The sequence below is a fragment of the Mytilus edulis genome, chromosome 8, assembly GCF_963676685.1.
Source record: "Mytilus edulis chromosome 8, xbMytEdul2.2, whole genome shotgun sequence".
NCBI lineage: Eukaryota > Metazoa > Mollusca > Bivalvia > Mytilida > Mytilidae > Mytilus > Mytilus edulis.
In genome coordinates, this window is record NC_092351.1 from 86,031,403 (window position 1) to 86,053,201 (window position 21,799).

Below are 21,799 nucleotides of genomic sequence, written 5' to 3' on the forward strand. Positions count from 1 at the left end.
TGTTTTAAGAATATTAATGATATTTAACTAATTCATTTGCACAACATATTCACTGACCGTTTATTTTGACATGTCACTTTCATCTAAATTTCATTTTTCATCAGATTCATTATATATGTACCTCTTCGATTTTGGACTTTTTTCACATAACTTTTTAAACTAATACATTATATTTTGCATAATTATTAGATAGCATAATGCTATTTACCAATATTAAACCATCCTTATCTATATTTCACACATGGTTATGTTTCAAATATTAGTTTGAACTTGTAAGACCCAATAAAATGTCTGAACAGTTATCAAAAATTTATTTAAAGCTGTGTATCATAACAACCACACATTTTGGTTTAATGAATGTTTTGTTCCTGATGAGCATAAGACAATTAGATTGACAGTTGGTATATATAAAATTAAAATCTAAAACAATTGTACACTAGGTTTTGATATCTACCAATATTCATGTCAAGTTTCTATTTGTAAGTTAATGTTATTGCTCCTCAAGCAGTCTCTGAATGAAAAAATGTTTTAAAATGTTTAGGGGATCATTTCTGGTTTCTTTTTTAAATTAGAAGTTTATTCATGTATTGAAAGACATTTTTGCAATATTTTATATTGTTCTCTGTTAATGCTTTGACTTTTTTGAGTTTTTAAAAGAAAAACTCCCCTTAGTGCAAGGAGAAATTGTCATTTATTTTATTGTTTTGAGACCACGATAATAAAGATATTATTTGTGTAATTTTATTTAATATGTATGTATTTCTTTCACTTGACAGGGTATTAATACTGAATTAAACTAAAGTCCCCATTCAGTTGATAGTACAATGGTTTATGTCTCGCCTGCAATACATAGGACTGTTTTACTGACGATGGTGGTATAACTTTTGCATCTAATTTTATTGCTAAGGTCCATATCTCGTGAAGTATGAGGCATGGTCTTTAATATTTGGTATACAGATGCTCCACTAGTTCACATCAGTCTGACATGTGTCATTAATCCTTGACCTTTTTTCATAAAAAGAAGATGTGGTATGAGTGCCATTGAGACAATTCACCATCCAAGTAACAATGTATTAAAAGACCGACCATCTTACTTTAAGGGGGGGACAGGGGTATGGTATTTTCTTTATAAAATATTCTGAGAAAATATTGAAAATATTGTGGTTAAGCAAGTGACAAACAGTAAATTCTGAGATCCTTATTTTCCCCAAAATAGGTGGGAAACTCGAGTTATTTGCAAAAATCTAAAACAATTGCATATAAAGGAAAATTGAGGAGACCTTTCTTTTTAAGCTTTACAATCTTTATTTGGGCCCGGTTCTATGATAACCCTTGTAGGAGTTATTAATCCGTAAACGTCAACTTTCAGGAAGTGATTTATAGTATAACTAATCGCCGTATTTGAATATCAAAAATAAGACAACGCGTGACCGAACGACGCATGGATTAAACGAGTGCGCAGCACGAGTTTAATCCATAGCGGCGTTCGGTCACAAGTTGTCTTATTTTTGATATTCAAATACGGCGATTAGTTATTCTTTTTATTACATTGGCAAAATTTGGCTTTTTTTATAAAATTAATGTAGAAAATGTAAGGAACTATATCTTTTTCCTACGCATTGACAATTTGTTTTGATCCGACGTTATCGACGTCTTGACAACGCCTATTGTTGTATGACGTCAGAGAGTGAAATAACCACGTTTATTTCACATGTGAAATTATCGGTTTTTATCTAACTGGGAAATCAATGTAATTCATTGCAACCAATGTAATAAAAATATTTACTACAACTAGAGAACACTTATTTAGATGACTAAAACATAACGTCTCTATATATTACTTTATTAAGAGGTTATTATTTGACCATGATGTAGAAGGTTAAGGTTACACAAAGGTCATTTAAAGATGTCACACATCGCCTTATAGTCATGCAGCCGCACATTAAGAAGAAAGAAAAGAAGTTAGCTGTATCCTTCAACTTTACTTTCCGCTATATAGATGATGTTCTCTCACTAAATAATTCAAAATTTGGTGACTATGTTGGACGCATCTATCCCATTGAACTTGAGATAAAGGATACAACAGATACAGTAAAGTCTGCCTCATATCTTGACTTACATCTAGAAATTAACAATGAGGGTCGGTTGAAAACAAAACTTTACGATAAAAGAGATGATTTCAGCTTTCCAATTGTGAACTTTCCATTTCTATGTAGCAACATTCCAGCAGCACCTGCGTACGGAGTATATATCTCCCAGTTGATACGCTAGTCCAGGGCTGGTGTTTCCTATCATGATTTTCTTGATAGAGGGTTGCTGCTAACAAGGAAACTATTAAATCAAGGGTTCCAAGTGGTGAAGTTGAGGTCATCTCTTCGTAAGTTTTACGGACGCCATCACGAGATGGTTGACCGTTATGGAATAGGCACTGGCTACGGTTACCTCCAGGGAGTATACTTTGAACATACATGTATATACTACGAATAAAGTGTATTTTCTATCTGATATCATTTCCACGGCGGTCACAGAGTTAATTAAATAGACAGGGTCTGTGAAATGTATCAATGACCGCCGTAGATCGATTAGTAAACTGAGAATTGAAAGTAAAAAGCAAATACACTTTATATTTATAGTAATATGAATGTTCATAATACACAGATATTCGCTAAAATTATTCATGTGATAGAATGCCCGCGAAGTCGCGGGTGTGTTCTAGTATTTCATTATAATACGTTAATTTGATCAGCAAACAGCAATCTCGTGTTTTTATAGCTGACAGGCTATGCGGTATGGGCTTGCTCATGGTTGAAGGCCGTACGGTGACCTATAGTTGTTAATTTCTGTGTCATTTGGTCTCTTGTGAAGAGTTGTCTCATTGGAAATTACACCAAAATCTTCTTTTTTTATAATTATTCTGAAATTAACCTTCATTTCAAAATGAAGTGTAACATTCATGATGTCATGACCTTCCACATGAATGTATATGTAGGCTATTGGCTTCCACAATAAAGTGCACAGATAAATAAAAGAAAGAACCTGATAGAAATTGTACTTTCATGATCCGAGCAAAAAAAATGTAATAAGAAGTATTGAATGCTTTTTTTGTAGTTCTATAGAGTTGTAAAAGCGTTGACCGTGCGCACATTTTTATAGAAGGAAGCGTGCTTCATACAAAATATACGCATTTTACAATCCAATGCATTTACAAATAGAAGCATTCAATCGTTAAGTATATTTATGGAAAGAGCATCGTCCATAGATTTCCAATAGTTATACACGTGTATAATAGTTACGCTGAAAGGTGCCCACAGGTCACCTCTGAAAAAGTGCTATTTGCGTAGTAATATTAAGGTTCTAAAAATAGAATTCTGCCGTAAGGTGACCAGAGGTAACCGATGTCAATATCGGTGTATTAGCAAGGGCAATGTAAAAAATAATCGGTGTTTGGAGATAACAGATAACCAGTCAATGTCTGTATATCCCTTTAAACGATAACCATTTTATCATACGAGAAAGGTATAACCAAATGATGTTTCAAAGTATTGATTACAAAGCGTCAACTAACACATACAGACTATGGTTACCTCTGGCCACCTTACACAGCTATATATTTATTTTCTTTAATTTCATCATATAAACAGCAAATTATTTTAAAACAACCATTTAACTGAACAATAAAGGGGGGACTGGCAACATCTGGGCATCTGACACAGAAACAGACGATATATTGTTATGTCTGGTCTTATATCAAAACATCTTATCAAAATCTGGTTAAGTGATACATATATAAAATAAGATAAACCCTGGTTACTCAATACAGATATATACTTAGGTTACCTGTGGTCACCTTACACAGATATAAACTTGGGTTTCCTTTTGTCACCTTGGGAAGCTACCATTTGATTTTCAGGGCGGTGGGGCCGTGGGGTGGGTTTGGGTGTGCTAGGATGAAACATTTTGTCCTGCATTTGTTTAGTTGCTATCTTCTTTTCTTCTTGTCCTGCCTTTTTTATTTAAACTATAATGGTCCTGCCTTTTTAATAAGTTAAACCTTTTTTACTTAGTTGCTCATCCTGCCTTTTTTTTAACTCAAAAATCATGTCCCGACTTTTTTCAAATTTCATCCGAACCTACCGCCACCTAAAAATCTATTGGTCTCTCACTGAAACAGAAATAGACTGGGGGGTTGTCTTTGGTCACCTTACACAGTTTTAGATATAGACTTGTGGTGTATCCGGCCACATTACCCAGATATAGACATTAGTTTCCATGTGGTAACCTTTCATGTATATCGACTTGGTTGACCTCTGGTCACCTAACACATATATAGACTGGTTACATCTGGTCACCTTACACTGATATAGAATGGGGTTACCTATGGTCACCTTACATAGATCTCGATACAGACACAGATAAATACTAGGTAACGTCTAGTCACCGTTCATATGTACCTTACACATATATAAACTGAGTGACCTCTGGTCATCTTGGTACGCTGACCAGAGGTAACCCAAGACTATATTTGTGTTAGGTGACCACAGGTCACCAAAGACTGATATATGTGTACGGTGAGCAAAGGTCACTCAAGACTTATATCTGTAACCAGAGGTAACCCAAGTCTATATATGTGTAAGATGACCACAGGTCATCTAAGACTGATATATGTGTATGGTGACAAGAGATAACCCAAGTCTATATATGTGTACGGTGACAAGAGGTAACCCAAGACTATATATATTTGTAAGGTGACCAGAGGTAAAGCAAGACTATATATGTGTTTTGTGACCAGAGATAACCCAGGACTATCTATGTGTAAGGTTACAGAGATAACCCAAGTCTATATTACTGTAAGGTGACCAGATGTTACCCATGTCTATATCTGTGTGCAGTAAACAGAGGTAACCCAAGACTATATCTCTGTGAGGTGTTATCATGTGTTTATCTGTGTAAGGTGACCAAACGTAACCCATGTCTTTTATCAGTGTAAGGTGACCAGATGTTACCATGAGTATATCTGTGTACGGTGATTAGAGATAACCCAGGTATATATCTGTATAATTTGACGAGAGGTATCCCCAAACTATAGCTGTGTTAGATGACCAGATTTAACTAAAGTCTATATATGTGTAAGGTGACCACAGATTACCAAAGTATATATATATATAAATAGGTTTGAACGTTGTTTTCAATTTAGACTTGTTTATATTTTTTCGTTTGGGCTTGTATTATATTTGCCTTCGGGTTTATATGATCCGTTCATCCTATTTTGACTCTTTCAAAATTCAAGAGTCTATCCTAAATTGAGGTAAGTTTTATGGCCTTCCAAATACCGTTTCGATTCCTAACATCACTGAAGAGACATCAATTGTCGAAATCCGGATATGGTGTACAGATTTTTGCACCTTATGTTTGCGGTATACCATCTTTTCCGCAAGTTTGTTGTTTTCTGTTTGATAATAAATTAATAATAAGATCCATTTTGTAACACCTGGTGATCCGTTTACCTTGACATCATTTCATGGTTCATTTTTTTCTATGAGGTTTGTTTCTGAGAAAATTTTAGCAATATGCTAACGGAATTCGATGTTAGGAATGATTGTAAAGCCTACATGTCTGTGTGAAAGGGTTTAGTTCGACTTTAATGCATTACATTTATCACTTACATGTTAATTTAAAGTAATGCTTGAAGAAAAAAATCTTTTTTGAATTATCAACATAAATTAAAATGAGAATATTAGAACAGGCGAGAAATATAAGTGTGTCCACTCTTGTTGCTTTTCGGTCAATTTCTGCAAATTGATATATATATATATATATATATATAATTTGCGAAAGCAAATTTACAGATCTAACATTGTTGGGTTGATGTTTAGACGAGTTGTATATATATATATATATATATATATATAGCTATTAAAACCAGGTTAGCGATTCAGGCTCCTATGAGTAAAGTTAGATTACCGGAAATCGTTAAAGTGTGACCTTATCTTGGCCTCAATTTCACAGCCCAATAACAGAGATTCATCGAATGAGCGATTTAGACACCTAGTATATTGTTTAATTATATAACAATTTGTACATTATGGAATGTATTAGGCTGTCGTCATCACGGTCTGTGGCATAACGATAACTGTTTTGTTATATATGTATATGTCTTTATTAAATTGATTGCTGTTTTACTTACAGCGGCAAATAACAAATAATTTTCATAACGATAATATAAGTTTACTTAATTCTTCACTATTGAAAACAGAAATGTGGGTTGGTTAACAATTTTCCAAAATAAACTGATTTCTGATAGAATAATAAAAGTCGATACCCATGAATTCATATATATCTCGAACATTTTCACACGTTGATGAGAAATAAACTAAAATCAATAATCAAAAACCTAGCAAAACACAGCTTTCATAAACACTTTTTTTTCAAAATAGTAAAGGTTTAGGATTCGTATCTCAAGGGAGAACAGAAGTAAGCATACAAAATAGTGTTTTTGCTTCCTGTGGTGTGTCCACGACGTTGAAATCATCCAGATTCACATTTGTAATTTGCTGGATGAATTGACAGAACTCTTCTGAACAGCCTCTGGGCAGCATTGGTTTGGTGTAGAGCCTAGTAATGTCATCAAAGATACTTTCGTCACATGGTATGTCATAGGAATAGTCGACAGCGTCATAAAGTAGTGGCTGGTTGTACATAACATCCGGGACGCCATAGTTTTGATCAACTTGACGTTGTGACCGAATTCTATGACTATTCCACATATTTTTGAAAATATCTAAATGTTGTTGTATAACTGGCAGGAAACAAAAACGTACACACTCTAGATGAACTGGATTTGTGTTATTGAGCTCTCCGTTATCTATCATGTCTTTAAACATATTTCTCCAGAATGTGGTGAAGTAAGGACACAGAAAACTCCACAGCATCTCAATCCTTTGATTCCCAGTTGATCGCCCCTCAGAAAAACTTCTGTACCCTGACATGTTATCATTGTGAACTGCACGTAACGCTATTTGTATCGACCTTATAATAACGTTCTCCGTACCAGCATCTGACCGAACCAATCGTGGAACACGCTTGGATTGTCTAAGGAATTCTACAAAATTAAGCGCAACATTACGTGGGTTTTTATTCGTATGACTTGCAGTTAGCCAAATGATTTTTCGAGAAAAGCCATCGATTGCTCCATGCACTGATATTCCAAAGGGTTTGAGTTTATCATATCCATCTATGTGAATACAAAAATTTGGTCCTAGATTACAATATCTTCTTCGCACAAGTCGACGTCGAGATCTTGCAACTACACCATCATAATGTATAGCTTTCAGTGCAATTCTCACCGTTTCCTGAGTAGCATTGATGCCACAGCAAGAATTAAGTATTTTCCACATTGCTCTATATCCAATATTAGAGTATCCTTGTTTGTGCAGTTGAATTATCTTTTGAACGATATTAATCAATGGACTCTCTGCACCATATCTTCTCAGTCGAAGTCTTTTCATCATTCTGTAGACTGTCTTAACACTAACAAATTTATTATGAACGAAAAGTAAAAATCCAGCTATTTCTTTAGCCGTATATGAAGAAGTAAAATAATAAGCAACTAACTCATCCGTTGAAGCAGTGTCACCTGGGTAACGCAAAGGATTTACAGTGTCAGCCATTTTATAATATGTTCTGAAAAAAAAAGTAAACGGTTATATACTTCAAAAGCAAAATCGTAACTAAAACATGCTTATAATGAGGCAAGCATGTTGGAGGTCACAGATTGAGAATAAAGCCAGTTTTAAGTTCAACTTTTCATTCTATTTAAATTAGGGGTTCATATTGTATTGTACATTTCATGATGACTTTTTGTTGACGCAACTGCACGTACTTAAATACTTTCGTTATGACCTTATTAATTTATCAGTTCCTTCTACATTACTATTTTCTGAATATGTTGCAGATCTCGCAAATTCACAACTTTTTTTGCAGAAAACAAAATATGAGCCAACGAACATGGAAGTTACCTTTTTGGTTTATTTACAAATTCAGCAAACATATCTACATACATCTTACAAACATATAGAAAAAATCCCTGAAGTTTAATACTACCAGTAAATGCAGTTGTAACTAATACAGGAGAAACAATATCTTGAAAATCTGAATTTTAGATTATCATTCCCAATCCTACTCTGAGCAGCACTTTCATAATTTATTTCACGCTTTCAAAAATTGCCATGAATTCTTTCAAACAATGCATTTTTGTTAATAAAATTAAAAAATTAGAGATTTCCTCTCTCCAAATTTGATGCAACACATTTAAGATATATGCACTATACACATATATATCTTTATCGTAGTGACCACAGATAAATACCCATATAAAAATATTTTCAAATAATTTGAACTTCGACAATTAAAAAAAAATATAAATGCAAAAAATGATATTTGATTCATATCATATGATTTTAGTATTTTGGTAAACATAAAAATATTGTTTGAACCATTCAAGTATCTGTATTTGCAGTTTTAGGACAAAACGACCAGCACTAAATGCTAGGATTTGAAGTAAGAACATAGGGTTGATACGTTTTAAAAGATAAACTTGTATCAACTGGTGCAAGAAGATATGTGTCTAAAAACGTCATAAAAAACATATTTTTCTACTTGAACCGAGTAGTGGCGTAGTTTTACTTATTTGTTGTCAAAATATGTCTATACACTGTACATATATAAACTTAAAGTTCATACCCTATATATGCGACAATATATAACTTAAAATACAGTCAGCTTCAATTGTCTTTCAATTGAAAGCTGTTGATTTACATACTGAACAGCTTGATCTATGTCAAACTGTGAAAAGAATGAAACATGTAAAAATCTAAGTTGCTCACATGATGATACAATCAAACAAATATCAGTAAACATAAAATAAATTTGACATGCATCAAAAATGACAAGAAATTTGAAATTTCGAGACAAATCTGCAATGGTTGCAGCAGTAACCTTAGTGAATGAAATATAAAGGTGTCTCAGTTGTGAAGCATGTGACAATATTACTACTTGGTTATCATTTATTGATGTCCCACTTATATCAAGGGTGGTTAAATTTCGCAAGGACATTACAAATGCAAGATTGTTTAGCGGTGTTTCTGCTACATACAATTCTTGAATAGTAGGAGTAAGCTTTAGCATCAATTTGGTAAATATGTGTGACCCAAAAGTAATATTTTGGTTACTTAGATTGAGACATACAAGCTGATTATTTTTCACGATCATTTCCATCATTGCAATGTCTATAGTATACATGGTATAGGAATCGTCAAATTCTACAATAGTCCACAAGCTTTGCATTTTTCGCACAACATCCTTTAGACCTCTGCATATTTTACAGACTGTATAAAGTAACTCCGACACAGGAATATAACTAAGTACCATTATCACTAATTCTTCAGGAAGGTCTAATAGACTAGCTGAAAATATTAAACAAGTGAATTATTGCAAACACCTATATTTTATAAATGTCATACTTATTTTTTCAAGAATCTAATATACTTTTATTCTATATGTACGAGTGCTCAGGTGAAGACCGAAGAGCGTTGTTTTGTTATATTTGCCATTTTATAAATTAAAACAAAATTAAAATGTATCAATAGCTTCAAAAGTTATAGATATATTTTGACATTTTAACTGAGTTTACAAATGGAAAATATAACATAATAAAACCTCCAATGATGTTGACTTGAGTCTTTTTGTCGCTGTTTTTAAAAGAAGTAGAAGCTAGATATCTGCACTGAAATATATATCAAGCCACTCAGTGACTCACATAAAGTTTCAAGACACTTTATGTTAAAAAACTCCAATGATTGGAGACCATGGTTCAAAGGTAAATTACTCAGAAATGAGTATGCAACATTCACCAATTTTAGATATTGATAAATTAATTATGTATATTTTTCATGTTAATTAATTTTACTAATATTCCACGTTTGATATGGAAACAAGGTATGGGATACCCATAATTGCCACGTTTATTGCAAGCCGTTCACGTCAAAACTCAGTATGTTTAAACCATTTTTCGAAAAATTTACACACTGAGAATTAGAAAGAAAAACACTGAGATGAAATAAACTAAAAAACACATCCTGAGAATTGAAAATTACACAATGAGATTTGTGCGCACTTTTTCTGCGCACAGATCTAATTTGCATATCTAATCTGTATCTATTACAATCTTAAACAACTAGGAGACAGAACTCGCTTTTAATTTGTAGCCTGAGTTCATGGCTCAAATTGTTATTTCGATTAAGTTTATGTCATCAGCAGTCCAAGGTCTGTTTAAGTTACGATTAGTAAAGATGTGAAGAATTTCCCTAAATCTCCTGTATCTTTAATTGACATTATTAGGAAACTCGAGAGTTCTAATGCATCTGTATGTATTTAAAACTTTAAAAACAGGTTTAATCCACAACTTTTTACATTATAAAATGCCTGTACCAAGTCAGGAATATGACAGTTGCTCTCCATTCGTTTGATGTGTTTGAGCCATCCCCTTGTTTTTGCCATGTGATAATAAGGACTTTCTCTTTAGAATTGTCCTTGGAATTCGGATTTTTTGTTATTTTACTTTTTACAACTTGCACACAACATGTACATAAATCTCATTGTGTAATTTTTGAAGTCTCAGTGTGTAATTTTCAAAGCTCACTGTGTGTTATTTATATTTTTGTAATCTCAGTGCGTCTTTTTGATATCTCAATGTGTATGTTTTTATTCTTAGTGTGTGTTTTCAGGTTTTTTAATCTGTGGTTTTTTTTAATTCTCAGTGTGTTAATTTTTCGAAAAATGTTTTAAACATAGTTTTGACGAGAACTGCTTGCCATATACGATGATATAACGTTACCACATCTCTGTTCATACACATATTATACTTACAGTAGTTGCAAGGGATCTCTAAGCTGACCTGTAAAATACAAGAACAGATCAAAAGATTTAATCACATTATAAAGTGCCATAGTTTGTCAGCTTGGCGTGTGACATCAAATTTCCCTCATTTTTTAAACTAGCTTATAATACAGACATTACAGCAATCGGACTTGAGTATGTACAGGTTCAAACAAAATCTTTTGTTAGCAACCTTGCTGAAGCGTAAAGTCGTTATTAGCTTATAAGGTTTACCTTTATTACCCTTATTTTGAAGTAGTTTAGTCCAAAAGACGATAAATTGATTAGTCCACTCTCAAATTAGGGTAGTAAAGGTAAACCTAAGAACGATGTTACGCTTCAGCTAGCAAGAAAGGTAATCAAAGTTTTTGATTGAACGTACATAGTCAAATCCGATGGCTGTAATGTTCAACATGATTAGACAGTCATTTATTTATTCCTGGTATGGCGGACTAAAACAGCTTATTTTTAATACGAAGTTAACAATACGTCATGTCAGTATTTATTGTAAAAAAAATATGGAAAATAAGGATAGATCATAGAGGGAAATTTTTGTTTACTAAATTTGAGAATGGAAATTGGGAATGTGCTAAAGAGACAACAACCTGACTAAAGAACAGAAAACAGTTGACAAAATTTGTCGTCTTTGTACTGTTTATTGCACACACAAAAACATTGCGGTAGGGGCTTTGCCCATTGTTCAAGGCCGTACGGTGACCTATAATAGTTGTTAATTTCTGTGTCATTTGGTCTCTTGTGAAGAGTTGTCTCATTGGCAATTACACCACATCTTCTTTTTTATATTAACCGAACAATTATAATTAATCTGCCCCGTCATTTTTTCAGTACTGCACGAGATTTTTTTTCTCGCTGAACACTTCGAAGTAACAAGAGTCACAAGAACAGTCATTGGAACTTTATATAGGGGGAGGGGGTCTATATAGTTCAAATGAACTCGTAGTGACTCAGTATTAAAACATCAAAGGATCTTATTTTGCCGCAACTGTGAATTAAAAAAATCAGAACTCGACTGGCTCTCTCCAACGTAAATTTCGTGACACCCTATGTTAATTTATAGTTAAACCTGATTATTTTATGAGGCGACCATTTTACTTTCACAGCTGGAGAAAAAGGGTTGTGTTTTTTTTTGCATCAAAAACAAAATTCCCCTAACGTGTGTATACTACGGCAGACACGTGGAAAAGCCTTTTTATAGAAGTTTTTTTACAACAATAAGTTAATGATTGATTGATTGATTGTTGTTTGTTTAACGCCACATGAGCACAACAAGGCTATATCGCGGCGAGATATCATTTAATAAATTGTTTCTTATCTTACCTCCATTTGCTTGAAATAAAATGCTCAAATGTGATGGCGACCTGATCCTTCCAAAGTCAAAATGAAAATGAACAGGTTAAAATCGTGCCACATTTATCTCGATTTAGCTGTAAACTTTCCCGTTGCTCGCCTTAATTTAAAACAATGTGTTGCTTTATAAAACAATATATCGAAGAAAAAAAGGCAATTTATTATTATTGCATGATATTTTTATTGACTTATAAATTAATCGTAAAATTGTTTCTCGTTTTGATAATTTGTCGCGTTATTTAAAACGATTTATTTTTATGGCGATAAAAAACAAATCGGCTAAATGCCTTGTTAGGCATTTTGTCGAAAAAAATAAATCGCAGTAATAAGAAAAAAAGGCAATTTATTATTATTGCATGATATTTTTATTGACTTATAAATTAATCGTAATTTTTTTTCTCGTTTCGATAATATGTCGCGTTATTTAAAACGATTTATTTTTAAGGCGATAAAAAACAAATCGGCTTAATGCCTTGTTAGGCATGTTGTCGAAAAAAATAAATCGCAGTAATGAGAAATAAAGCAGTTTCCCGCTAAAAGTTATATCGCCTTCATGGATTATAAGTATTAAAACGAGGGTAATATACGCTTCCGTAGTGTCCCCTTACGGAAACTAAAAAAATAAATGAATCAAGTTAAAAATTTTAAAGAGTGCTTTGAATTTTTGTTTCTGATATTAATTTGAATATTTGTAAGATAACATAACAAGGAAGAATTCAGAAATACAGATTCGTTTTATCGAGATAACGATATATTTTAATCGAGATCTCGATAAATTCAACCGAGATAACGGAGATAACGATTTAAAAATCCGAGATCTCGTTTTAATAAATCGAGATAACGATATAATAATCCGAGATCTCGATATAACAGTTTTGTTTTATCGAGATAACGATATAATAAATCGAGATAACGATTTAATAATCCGAGATCTCGATATAATAATCCGAGATCTCGATATAATAATCCGAGATCTCGATATAATAAATCGAGGTAATAATATAATAAATCGAGATAACGATTTAATAATCCGAGATCTCGATATAAAAATTTCGTTTAATCGAGATAACGATATATTTTTTATCGAGATCTCGGTAAAACGGTAATGTTTTATCGTAATCTCGAATTAAAAAAAAAATTCTAATGTTTTGTGTGTCCCCTTACGGCTTCCGTAGTAAGATAACATCACAATGACGGAATTCAGAAATACAGATTCATTTTATCGAGATAACGATATTTTCTAATCGACATCTCGATATATTTAACCGAGATAACGATTAAATAATCCGAGATCTCGTTTTAATAAATCGAGATAACGATATAATAATCCGAGATCTCGATATAACAGTTTCGTTTTCTCGAGAAAACGATATATTTTTTTATCGAGATCTCGATCTATTAAACCCAGGTCTCGATATAACAGTTTCGTTTTCTCAAGATAACGATATATTAAACCGAGATAACAATATAATAATCCGAGATCTCGATATAATAAATCGAGATAATGATATAACAAATCGAGATAACGATTTGATAATTCGAGATCTCGATATAACAATTCGAGATCTCGATATAACAATTCGAGATCTCGATATAACAATTTCGTTTATATAAGGCAAATATTATTGATAAAATTAATACTCAGTGAATGTGAATTAAAATCGAAATTTACGAAGTTTAAAACTAAATTGTTGTAAATATTGAATTATTTACCTCTGTATCTTATGTCTGTGTCTCACTACAAATATTGAATTGAACTTTCAAATAATAGAGAAAAAAAACAAGTCGATTGTGGTAGGTGCGAATTCAAGTGGATCGTTTTTGTGCATATCTGATATAGCCTCTCGTTGTCGGATTCCATTATTTGTATACATATTCAGGCTGTAGGATTATTCCTTATATTCATTAAAAAATTACTGTACAAGAAGAAGAAATAAATGGGTCAAGAGAAATACCTTTCTAATAGGCTATTACAACGACGACAAACTTTTCTGGTGGGTCTTAAAAAGGAATAACTTCCAACAAACTTCATTTCATATGTGTGTTATAAAGGGTAATTAGTTGTAAGTATTCAACCTCTGAGGTTTTGCAGTCTGCCCTTCCACAAATTATTTAATGGAATTTATTTATATATGTTTTGAAAATTCCCCCTGACAACCGATCAGACAATAGTTTTAAGTTCACCAAATGCATAAAAGTGCATAAAATGATGCCAAATAAATAGTGCATTTAGATACATTTTTCTTTTAAAGTACCTCTGTCATATAAGGCTCGTAATGATACTATGTTGATAAATTAATCTGTTTTCAAGAGATAAATTGACAGCGCGTCCCTTTCTAAGTGACATATACACTTTATATCCGTTTGTGTTACCATGGGTACGCTGGTTTCACAAACTCACCAAATAATATTGACTGCTACAATTACTTACAGCAGATTCCATTGAGTGTGTAGCCAAAGGTAATATCTTTGGTTAGCTTGCTTGTTAGCTGAACCGTGAAGTCATTGTTAGGTTAGGTATACTACCCTCCTTTCAAAGTAGCATAGTCCAACAGACAGATTTGTTTTCTGTCGGACTAGTCTATTCTTAAAGAAGGGTAGTTTATCTAACCTAACAATGACTTCACGGTTAAGCTAACAAGCAAGCTAACCAAAGATATTACCTTTGGCTACACACTCAATGGAGTCTGCTGTAATTCAATTTTCGTTATAATGTGTCCAGACATATTCCTACCAAATACTACACATTTTATTGTACACTCAAATTACGAATAAGAAATGTAGTAACGTTATAAAAAATACAATTTAAAAAACATCAGATTCATAAACATAGTACTTTATTTGATTATATACTAGTATATATAAAACCTTATTGATTACAATGATTGGTGGATTTCAATAACTTAGTTGTTTTCAAACCGTTCAGTTTTTAGAAATTGAAGGTAAAATCATAAAATGTATTTTGTTGGGATATCAATATTTTATTAACATTCATTTTAACAATTCATTAAATAAGCGCTATAACTTATTCTGAATAATAATCATTCCAAAACACAAACACGTTTTTCAAACTTATGAGTGAAAAGGGATTAATATAACATGTATAAGTTGCAAAACTTGTTTCCTGATTCACTATAAACAAATATATTTAAACTTATCTTATGAAAATAAACAGCCAACAACAAGATCAATGCTGTACTACCGACTTTATCATTTGGTGCCATCATGTTCTCTCTTCCAATTAACGATAAAAGAAATGTTGACTATATCATATAAAATGTACTTAAATGTATTGGCCTTCTGGCTTGTAGTAAACGTAGATGTATTATCCGTTATATGTTGTATTATATAGAAAGTGCTTGTCAACCTACATGTATCTCAGGGCAATCCTGTTCATTTGTAGGATGCATAATATGGCTACAATGCATTCTGTAAACACATGAAGGTTTACAAATACAAATGTATGTTGGTAAGGACTGATTTATAATCACACATTAAGTGAAAAAAACTCCCTTGACACTATTGTTTTGTCTTGAGTAAACGATAATAGTCCGTCGGAAGGGGACGATAAATGGCTGACCCGTGTTAAGAGAGAGCCATATCTCTTGCACGTTAAAGACACACTTGTAGATTTCGAAAAAGAGTAGGCTAATGCCCCTACAAGGCAGCACTCGCACCCGCAAAGTGGAAAGGGATGAATATAAGTTGCAAAACTTGTTTCCCAATCCACTATAAATAAAATATGTTTAAACTAAAAAAAACTATTTAAAGCACATTATTTAAATGTACGTTGGTAAGGACTAATTTTTAAACACACACTAAGCATGTAAAGTGTAAAACTATTTAACGCACATTATTCAATTGCTTAAATAAAGAAATGATTATTTCGATTAACAAAATGAGAATATTCATGTGTTTTTCATCAAATAATTTTTTCATACACAGGTATTCTATAACATCGAACTTGTTTTTGTTTTATATACTCTAATATGAATTCAGTGTCACCGATTAGTCTTTTTTATACGACACACGAGACTAATGTACACTATTTTTATCCTGGTATCTTTGATCATTTTACAAATATGTACATTTCAGGCGCGGATCCAGAGTGGGGGTTCCGGGGGTTGGAACCCTCCTTTTTTTTGAACGATCAATGCATTTGAAAGCGGACATGTAATTGGATACCCCCCCCCCCCTTTTTGTCCTGGGTTAGGAACCCCCCTTTTTAAAATGGCTGCATTTGTTTCCTATAAATTCCAATACAAGAACATGAAGTACAAAAACTGTTTTAATGTCTCATGTCATTTGAATATTGTAAGATGTGTTTTAATGTCTCATGTCATTTGAATATTGTAAGATGTGTTTTAATGTCTCATGTCATTTGAATATTGTAAGATGTGTTTTAATGTCTCATGTCATTTGAATATTGTAAGATGTGTTTTAATGTCTCACGTCATTTGAATATTGTAAGATGTGTTTTAATGTCTCATGTCATTTGAATATTGTAAGATATGTTTTAATATCTCACGTCATTTGAATATTGTAAGATGTGTTTTAATGTCTCATGTCATTTGAATATTGTAAGATGTGTTTTAATGTCTCATGTCATTTGAATATTGTAAGATGTGTTTTAATGTCTCATGTCATTTGAATATTGTAAGATGTGTTTTAATGTCTTATGTTATTTGAATATTGTAAGATGTGTTTTAATGTCTCACGTCATTTGAATATTGTAAGATGTGTTTTAATGTCTCATGTCATTTGAATATTGTAAGATATGTTTTAATATCTCACGTCATTTGAATATTGTAAGATGTGTTTTAATGTCTCATGTCATTTGAATATTGTAAGATGTGTTTTAATGTCTCATGCCATTTGAATATTGTAAGATGTGTTTTAATGTCTCACGTCATTTGAATATTGTAAGATGTTAAGTGAACTATCGGAATGCTTAGGCCAACATCTTACAAGATCATGGACACCTTTTTTTTCTATTATTTGTTTGTTTTCATATGCATCAAAGTGAATTCTACCGATCTAAATATTTTAATTTGATAAGTTATCACAATCATCTACCTCATTATTTTCATACGTCCAAATCATATTTCTGGATTCACTTTGTGTTTAACGTTGTGTTATAGATCAAACTTATTAGATCAGTATATGCTTACTAGATTTTGTTTAAATGTCTTTATGATTGATTTGAATTATTTCGGTTGACATTTATAGAGTTTTTTTATGTTGCAATGTTACACTACTGTATCATGTAAAGACATATTATTGTTGGCGCTTGTTAACACAATAAAACCTGCTGTATTGTTATGCATTTGTCCTAACTCAGTAGTTTTTTGTTCAGTGGTATAGTACTGTTGCCTTTGTTTACAGTTTTGAACCTTGTATTCGTTGCTTTTGAAGTAAATTATAAGTATGTTAATGACGCGTGGTGAATTCATTTAGAATGCAAAACTCTTCCCACGTCTTTTTGAACAGCTGGTTCTCAGCGTCGCCTCAAAAACATTGTAGTTGATGACTGGAATAATTCAAATTTATGAATGTTATAGTCCTTTGATTGGGGTACAATTTAACCATTATTTTCTATACATATATGATAAATACACTTATCTAAGACGCAAAGATTATAAATGTGTACGTTCAACGCACGTTTCTTTCACAAAACACTCATCAGTGACGCTTAAAAAAACAAAAACAAAAAAATAAACATAAAGTTCGATGTTAGAGTAGACAGGTGTATGACAGAATTATTTGAAGAAAAAAAAATGAATATTATTATTCTAATAATCGGAATGATCAGTAATTTGTGTGAAATTTTTTGGTACATGACAAAAACCATTCCATGAGCATGCCAGTTTGTTCTTCCAGATGAATGCATAGATTAAAATACTGACATGAACCTTTTAAATTTCCATCCGATTAACATACATTCATCAAATAAAAAAAAAAACTTCCTAACCAACCGGCGCATAGTTTTCCAAGAAACGTACATATGATGTATATAACGGAGTCTCTAAAACTCCATGATTTGAAGGAGGGATATAACGATTTGAAGCCAGAGTATGATACTTAGCTTCTTTTTATGCACTGCTTTCATACATACTCTTTGATTTAAAATCAATCCCTGACAAGTTAAATTTTGTATTTGTACACCGTCTCGTTAAATTGTTGCAATGTGTCGAATGATTTAAAATGAACATGTTCACCCTGAAGTACATGTAGGTTGACAAGCACTTTCAATCAGATAACGGATGCATTTGTTCAAATAAGACATCAACGTTTTACATCAAAACCGCAAACATTATGAGCAAGTCAAAACAAGAAATTGCATAATATATATAAAGTCAATATTATATTTTATCATTAATCTGAAAAGGGAATACCATGGCATACAATGATAAGGTAAGTTTTAATATATTTATTTTGTTGTTGGCTGAATATATATTTTCATGAAAATAAAAAAGTTGATATTTTTTATAAGAAATTGTTTAAACGAATAATGATCAAATTTTGATACCCCTTCCACACACATTTTAATATTTTAATTGTTTCTTCAATTTCGTTAAGTCGAACGTTTTTGAAACATCTACATAATTGAAATCCATCTTTTTTACCTCGATTACCTACTACGTAACAACCTAGGAATTAGTAAGATCAATATATTACTAATATAGCTGTATAGTTTGAAGAGAAATTATAGTGTTCTATCTCTATTTTGTCCGAAATTGCAAATCCTAGCCTTTTACCTAGATTAATTTAATTCTCAAATTTGACAGCAATACACCCATACTACATAATGACCAGGGATTATAATTTGATAAAAATCACAATTGATTGGAAAAAATATAAATAAAACTTAAAGATGCCTAACTGAATTTAATCATTTTTATTTTTACCTAATGTAAAATAAAATTATTTCATTTCACAGCAATAAATAAAACCACCAAATAAGCTTGAATTTTGTAAGATCAATATTTGATTTCGATAGATGGGCTGATTTACACCAAACTACATAATGACCTATGATTCAGTAAGATCAATATATTACCAAGGTAGCTGTATAATTTAATGAAAATCCAAGTGGATTTTAAAAAAGTTATAAAAAGAATTAAAGTGTACTATCTTAATATAGTCTGAACCGCAAATTCAAGCTTTTTTTACCTAGCTTAATTAAATTCTTAAGTATACATTTAACTAAATTACAACCTGGGATACAGTCATGTCAGTACGAATAATATATTACTAATGTAGTAGTATAGTTTAATGAAAATCTAAGTTGATTTGAAAAAAATATTTAAAAAAGTTAAAGTGTATTATCTGAATATAGTCCGAACTGCAAATTCTAGTTCTTTTTATCTAGATTAATTTAATTCTTAAATTTGACAGAAATACACCAAACTTCATTTCAACCTGGGATTCTGTAGAAAAATCTCACCAAGATAGCTGTATAGTTTGATGAAAATCCAAGATGATTTGAAAAAAACATTTCAAAAATTAAAGTGTGCTATCTCTATTTTGTCCAAAACTGCAACTCCTAGCTTTTTCTTTACCTAGATTAAATTAATTCTTAAATTTGACCACAAAAAATAAAATGACATGGGATGCAGTAAGCTTGATATATATCTAAGATAGCTGCATAGTTTGATGAAAGTCAAAGTTGATTTGAAAAAGTTAAAGATGCCTATCTGAATTTAATCATTTTGATTTTTACCTATTGAAAAATCAAATTCTTTCATTTCACAGCAATAAATCAAACCACCAAATAAGCTTGAACTTTGTAAGATCAATATTTAATTTAGTTAGATTGGCAGTCAAGACTATATTCGAAAGTCGAGACTGGTTGAGACTGAGTCGAGACTAGTCGAGACAGGTCGAGACAGGTCGAGCCTTAGTCGAGACCATTTGAGACTACACCAAGATCATCAAGTACTGAATCAGACTAAGTTAGTAAAGTCGAGACTTAGTCAAGTACAGTTAAGTACAGTCGAGACAATGTCGAGACTAGTCGAGTAAAATGTGTGCTCGATTTATTGGTCGAGCACAAAAAACTGGTCTTTTCAGACTCTGGGCAGTTTGTAGTGGTAAGTATTGAATATTAAATAATTGTATATATGTTTTTTTGTTTTGATGTCATATCATGATTTATACGCATATGGGTTGGGGACCTAATTATAAAAAGAATGTATCAATGTTCCATCATTCTTTGCTCCGTGAAAAATAAATGGTGTAGAAATTGATAAATATACCCTTCCAATCTCTGTTAATAATAGGATTGTTTGAAATACTTTTGATGACGTTCTCCTTTTGGACACTTCAATTTATTTATCTTATTCGAGCGTAACAATGATTTTTTTTGTAGACAAAACATTCGTTGATTATCCTTTTTAGACGAGAAGTTTGTCGTACAACATTTTATCATTGCATCCATGATAATATAATTTTCGTATTGATCACATTATTGAAGATTTGTACTATTATGTATGCATTTAGTTGCATCATCATTTATAAATTATATTCTGACACAATTCCTCCAAAAACTGTAAAATGTCTATTTTGACAAAAGAGGGACGAAAGATACCAAAGGGACAGTCAAACTCATAAATCTAAAACAAATCGACAACGCCATGCCAAAAAATAAAAAAGACAAACAGAAAAACAACATATATAAATGTTATTCTTAGTGATTTTCTCCATAATACGTATATGTTACTTTCCTTTAATTTTCTTGGTTTTACTAATACTTGTGTATATAATTTTACTGATATTCTAATTGTTCCGAGAGATTTTTTTTAAGTCTGCTTTTTGGTTTAGATGTACTTGTATTCCTTACAACTATATATTTTCCAATCATCAAAAACTAAGGATTTTCTTATCCCAGACATAGATTACCTTAGCCGTATTTGGCACAACTTTTTTTTAATTTTGGCTCCTCAATGTTCTTCAACTTTGTACTTGTTTGGCTTTATAAATATTTTGATATGAGCGTCACTAATGAATCTTATGTAGACGAAACGCGCGTTTGGTGTAATAAATTATAATCCTGGTACCTTTGATAACTAATCGCAATACGTTGAATTAGGCCTTATTATGCAATTGATATCAACCATAACATAAAAAAGTGTTTTTCATACTGTGTATTTATCAGACGAAAAATGACAATGTTCAGTGTTGAAGGCCGTACTTTGACCTATTATGGTTTACTTTTACAAATTGTCACCCTGATGGAGAGTTTTCTCATCGACACTCATATCACAACTTACTCAATGTTTAGTTCTCTGCAGTTTTTTGTTAAATGAGCGTTTTCGTTTCGTTTTCTTGTGGTCGTTTTGGACATAGTTTTAGTTGTTTTTTTTACTTGGTTTATTGTTGCGTTATTTTGAAATATCTCGTGGTGTAGTGGTTAGCGCATCGGACTACTTACACAAAGGTTCCTGATTCGATCTCCGTTTTGTGAAGAAAATTTCTTGGACTGAATTCTGGCTCTACG

The 21,799-nt window shown here is 31.9% G+C and overlaps 1 protein-coding gene across 2 annotated transcripts; it reads right to left on the bottom strand.

The window, feature by feature from the left end:
• Window positions 1-6,133: 6,133 nt before the first annotated feature.
• On the bottom strand, window positions 6,134-9,649 carry LOC139486512 (uncharacterized). Of its 2 annotated transcripts, none has more exons than XM_071271419.1 (2): window positions 9,244-9,649; window positions 6,134-7,680 (listed from the first exon to the last, which is right to left on the bottom strand). In XM_071271419.1, the coding sequence occupies exon 2, from the start codon at window positions 7,665-7,667 to the stop codon at window positions 6,456-6,458; it is 1,212 nt and encodes a 403-aa protein (XP_071127520.1). In that variant the 5' UTR covers window positions 7,668-7,680; window positions 9,244-9,649; the 3' UTR covers window positions 6,134-6,455. The 2 variants fall into 2 exon arrangements, with proteins under 2 accessions (XP_071127520.1, XP_071127521.1); XM_071271420.1 differs by having other exon boundaries at window positions 6,453-7,680; window positions 9,424-9,480.
• Between the last annotated feature and the right edge of the window lie 12,150 nt (window positions 9,650-21,799).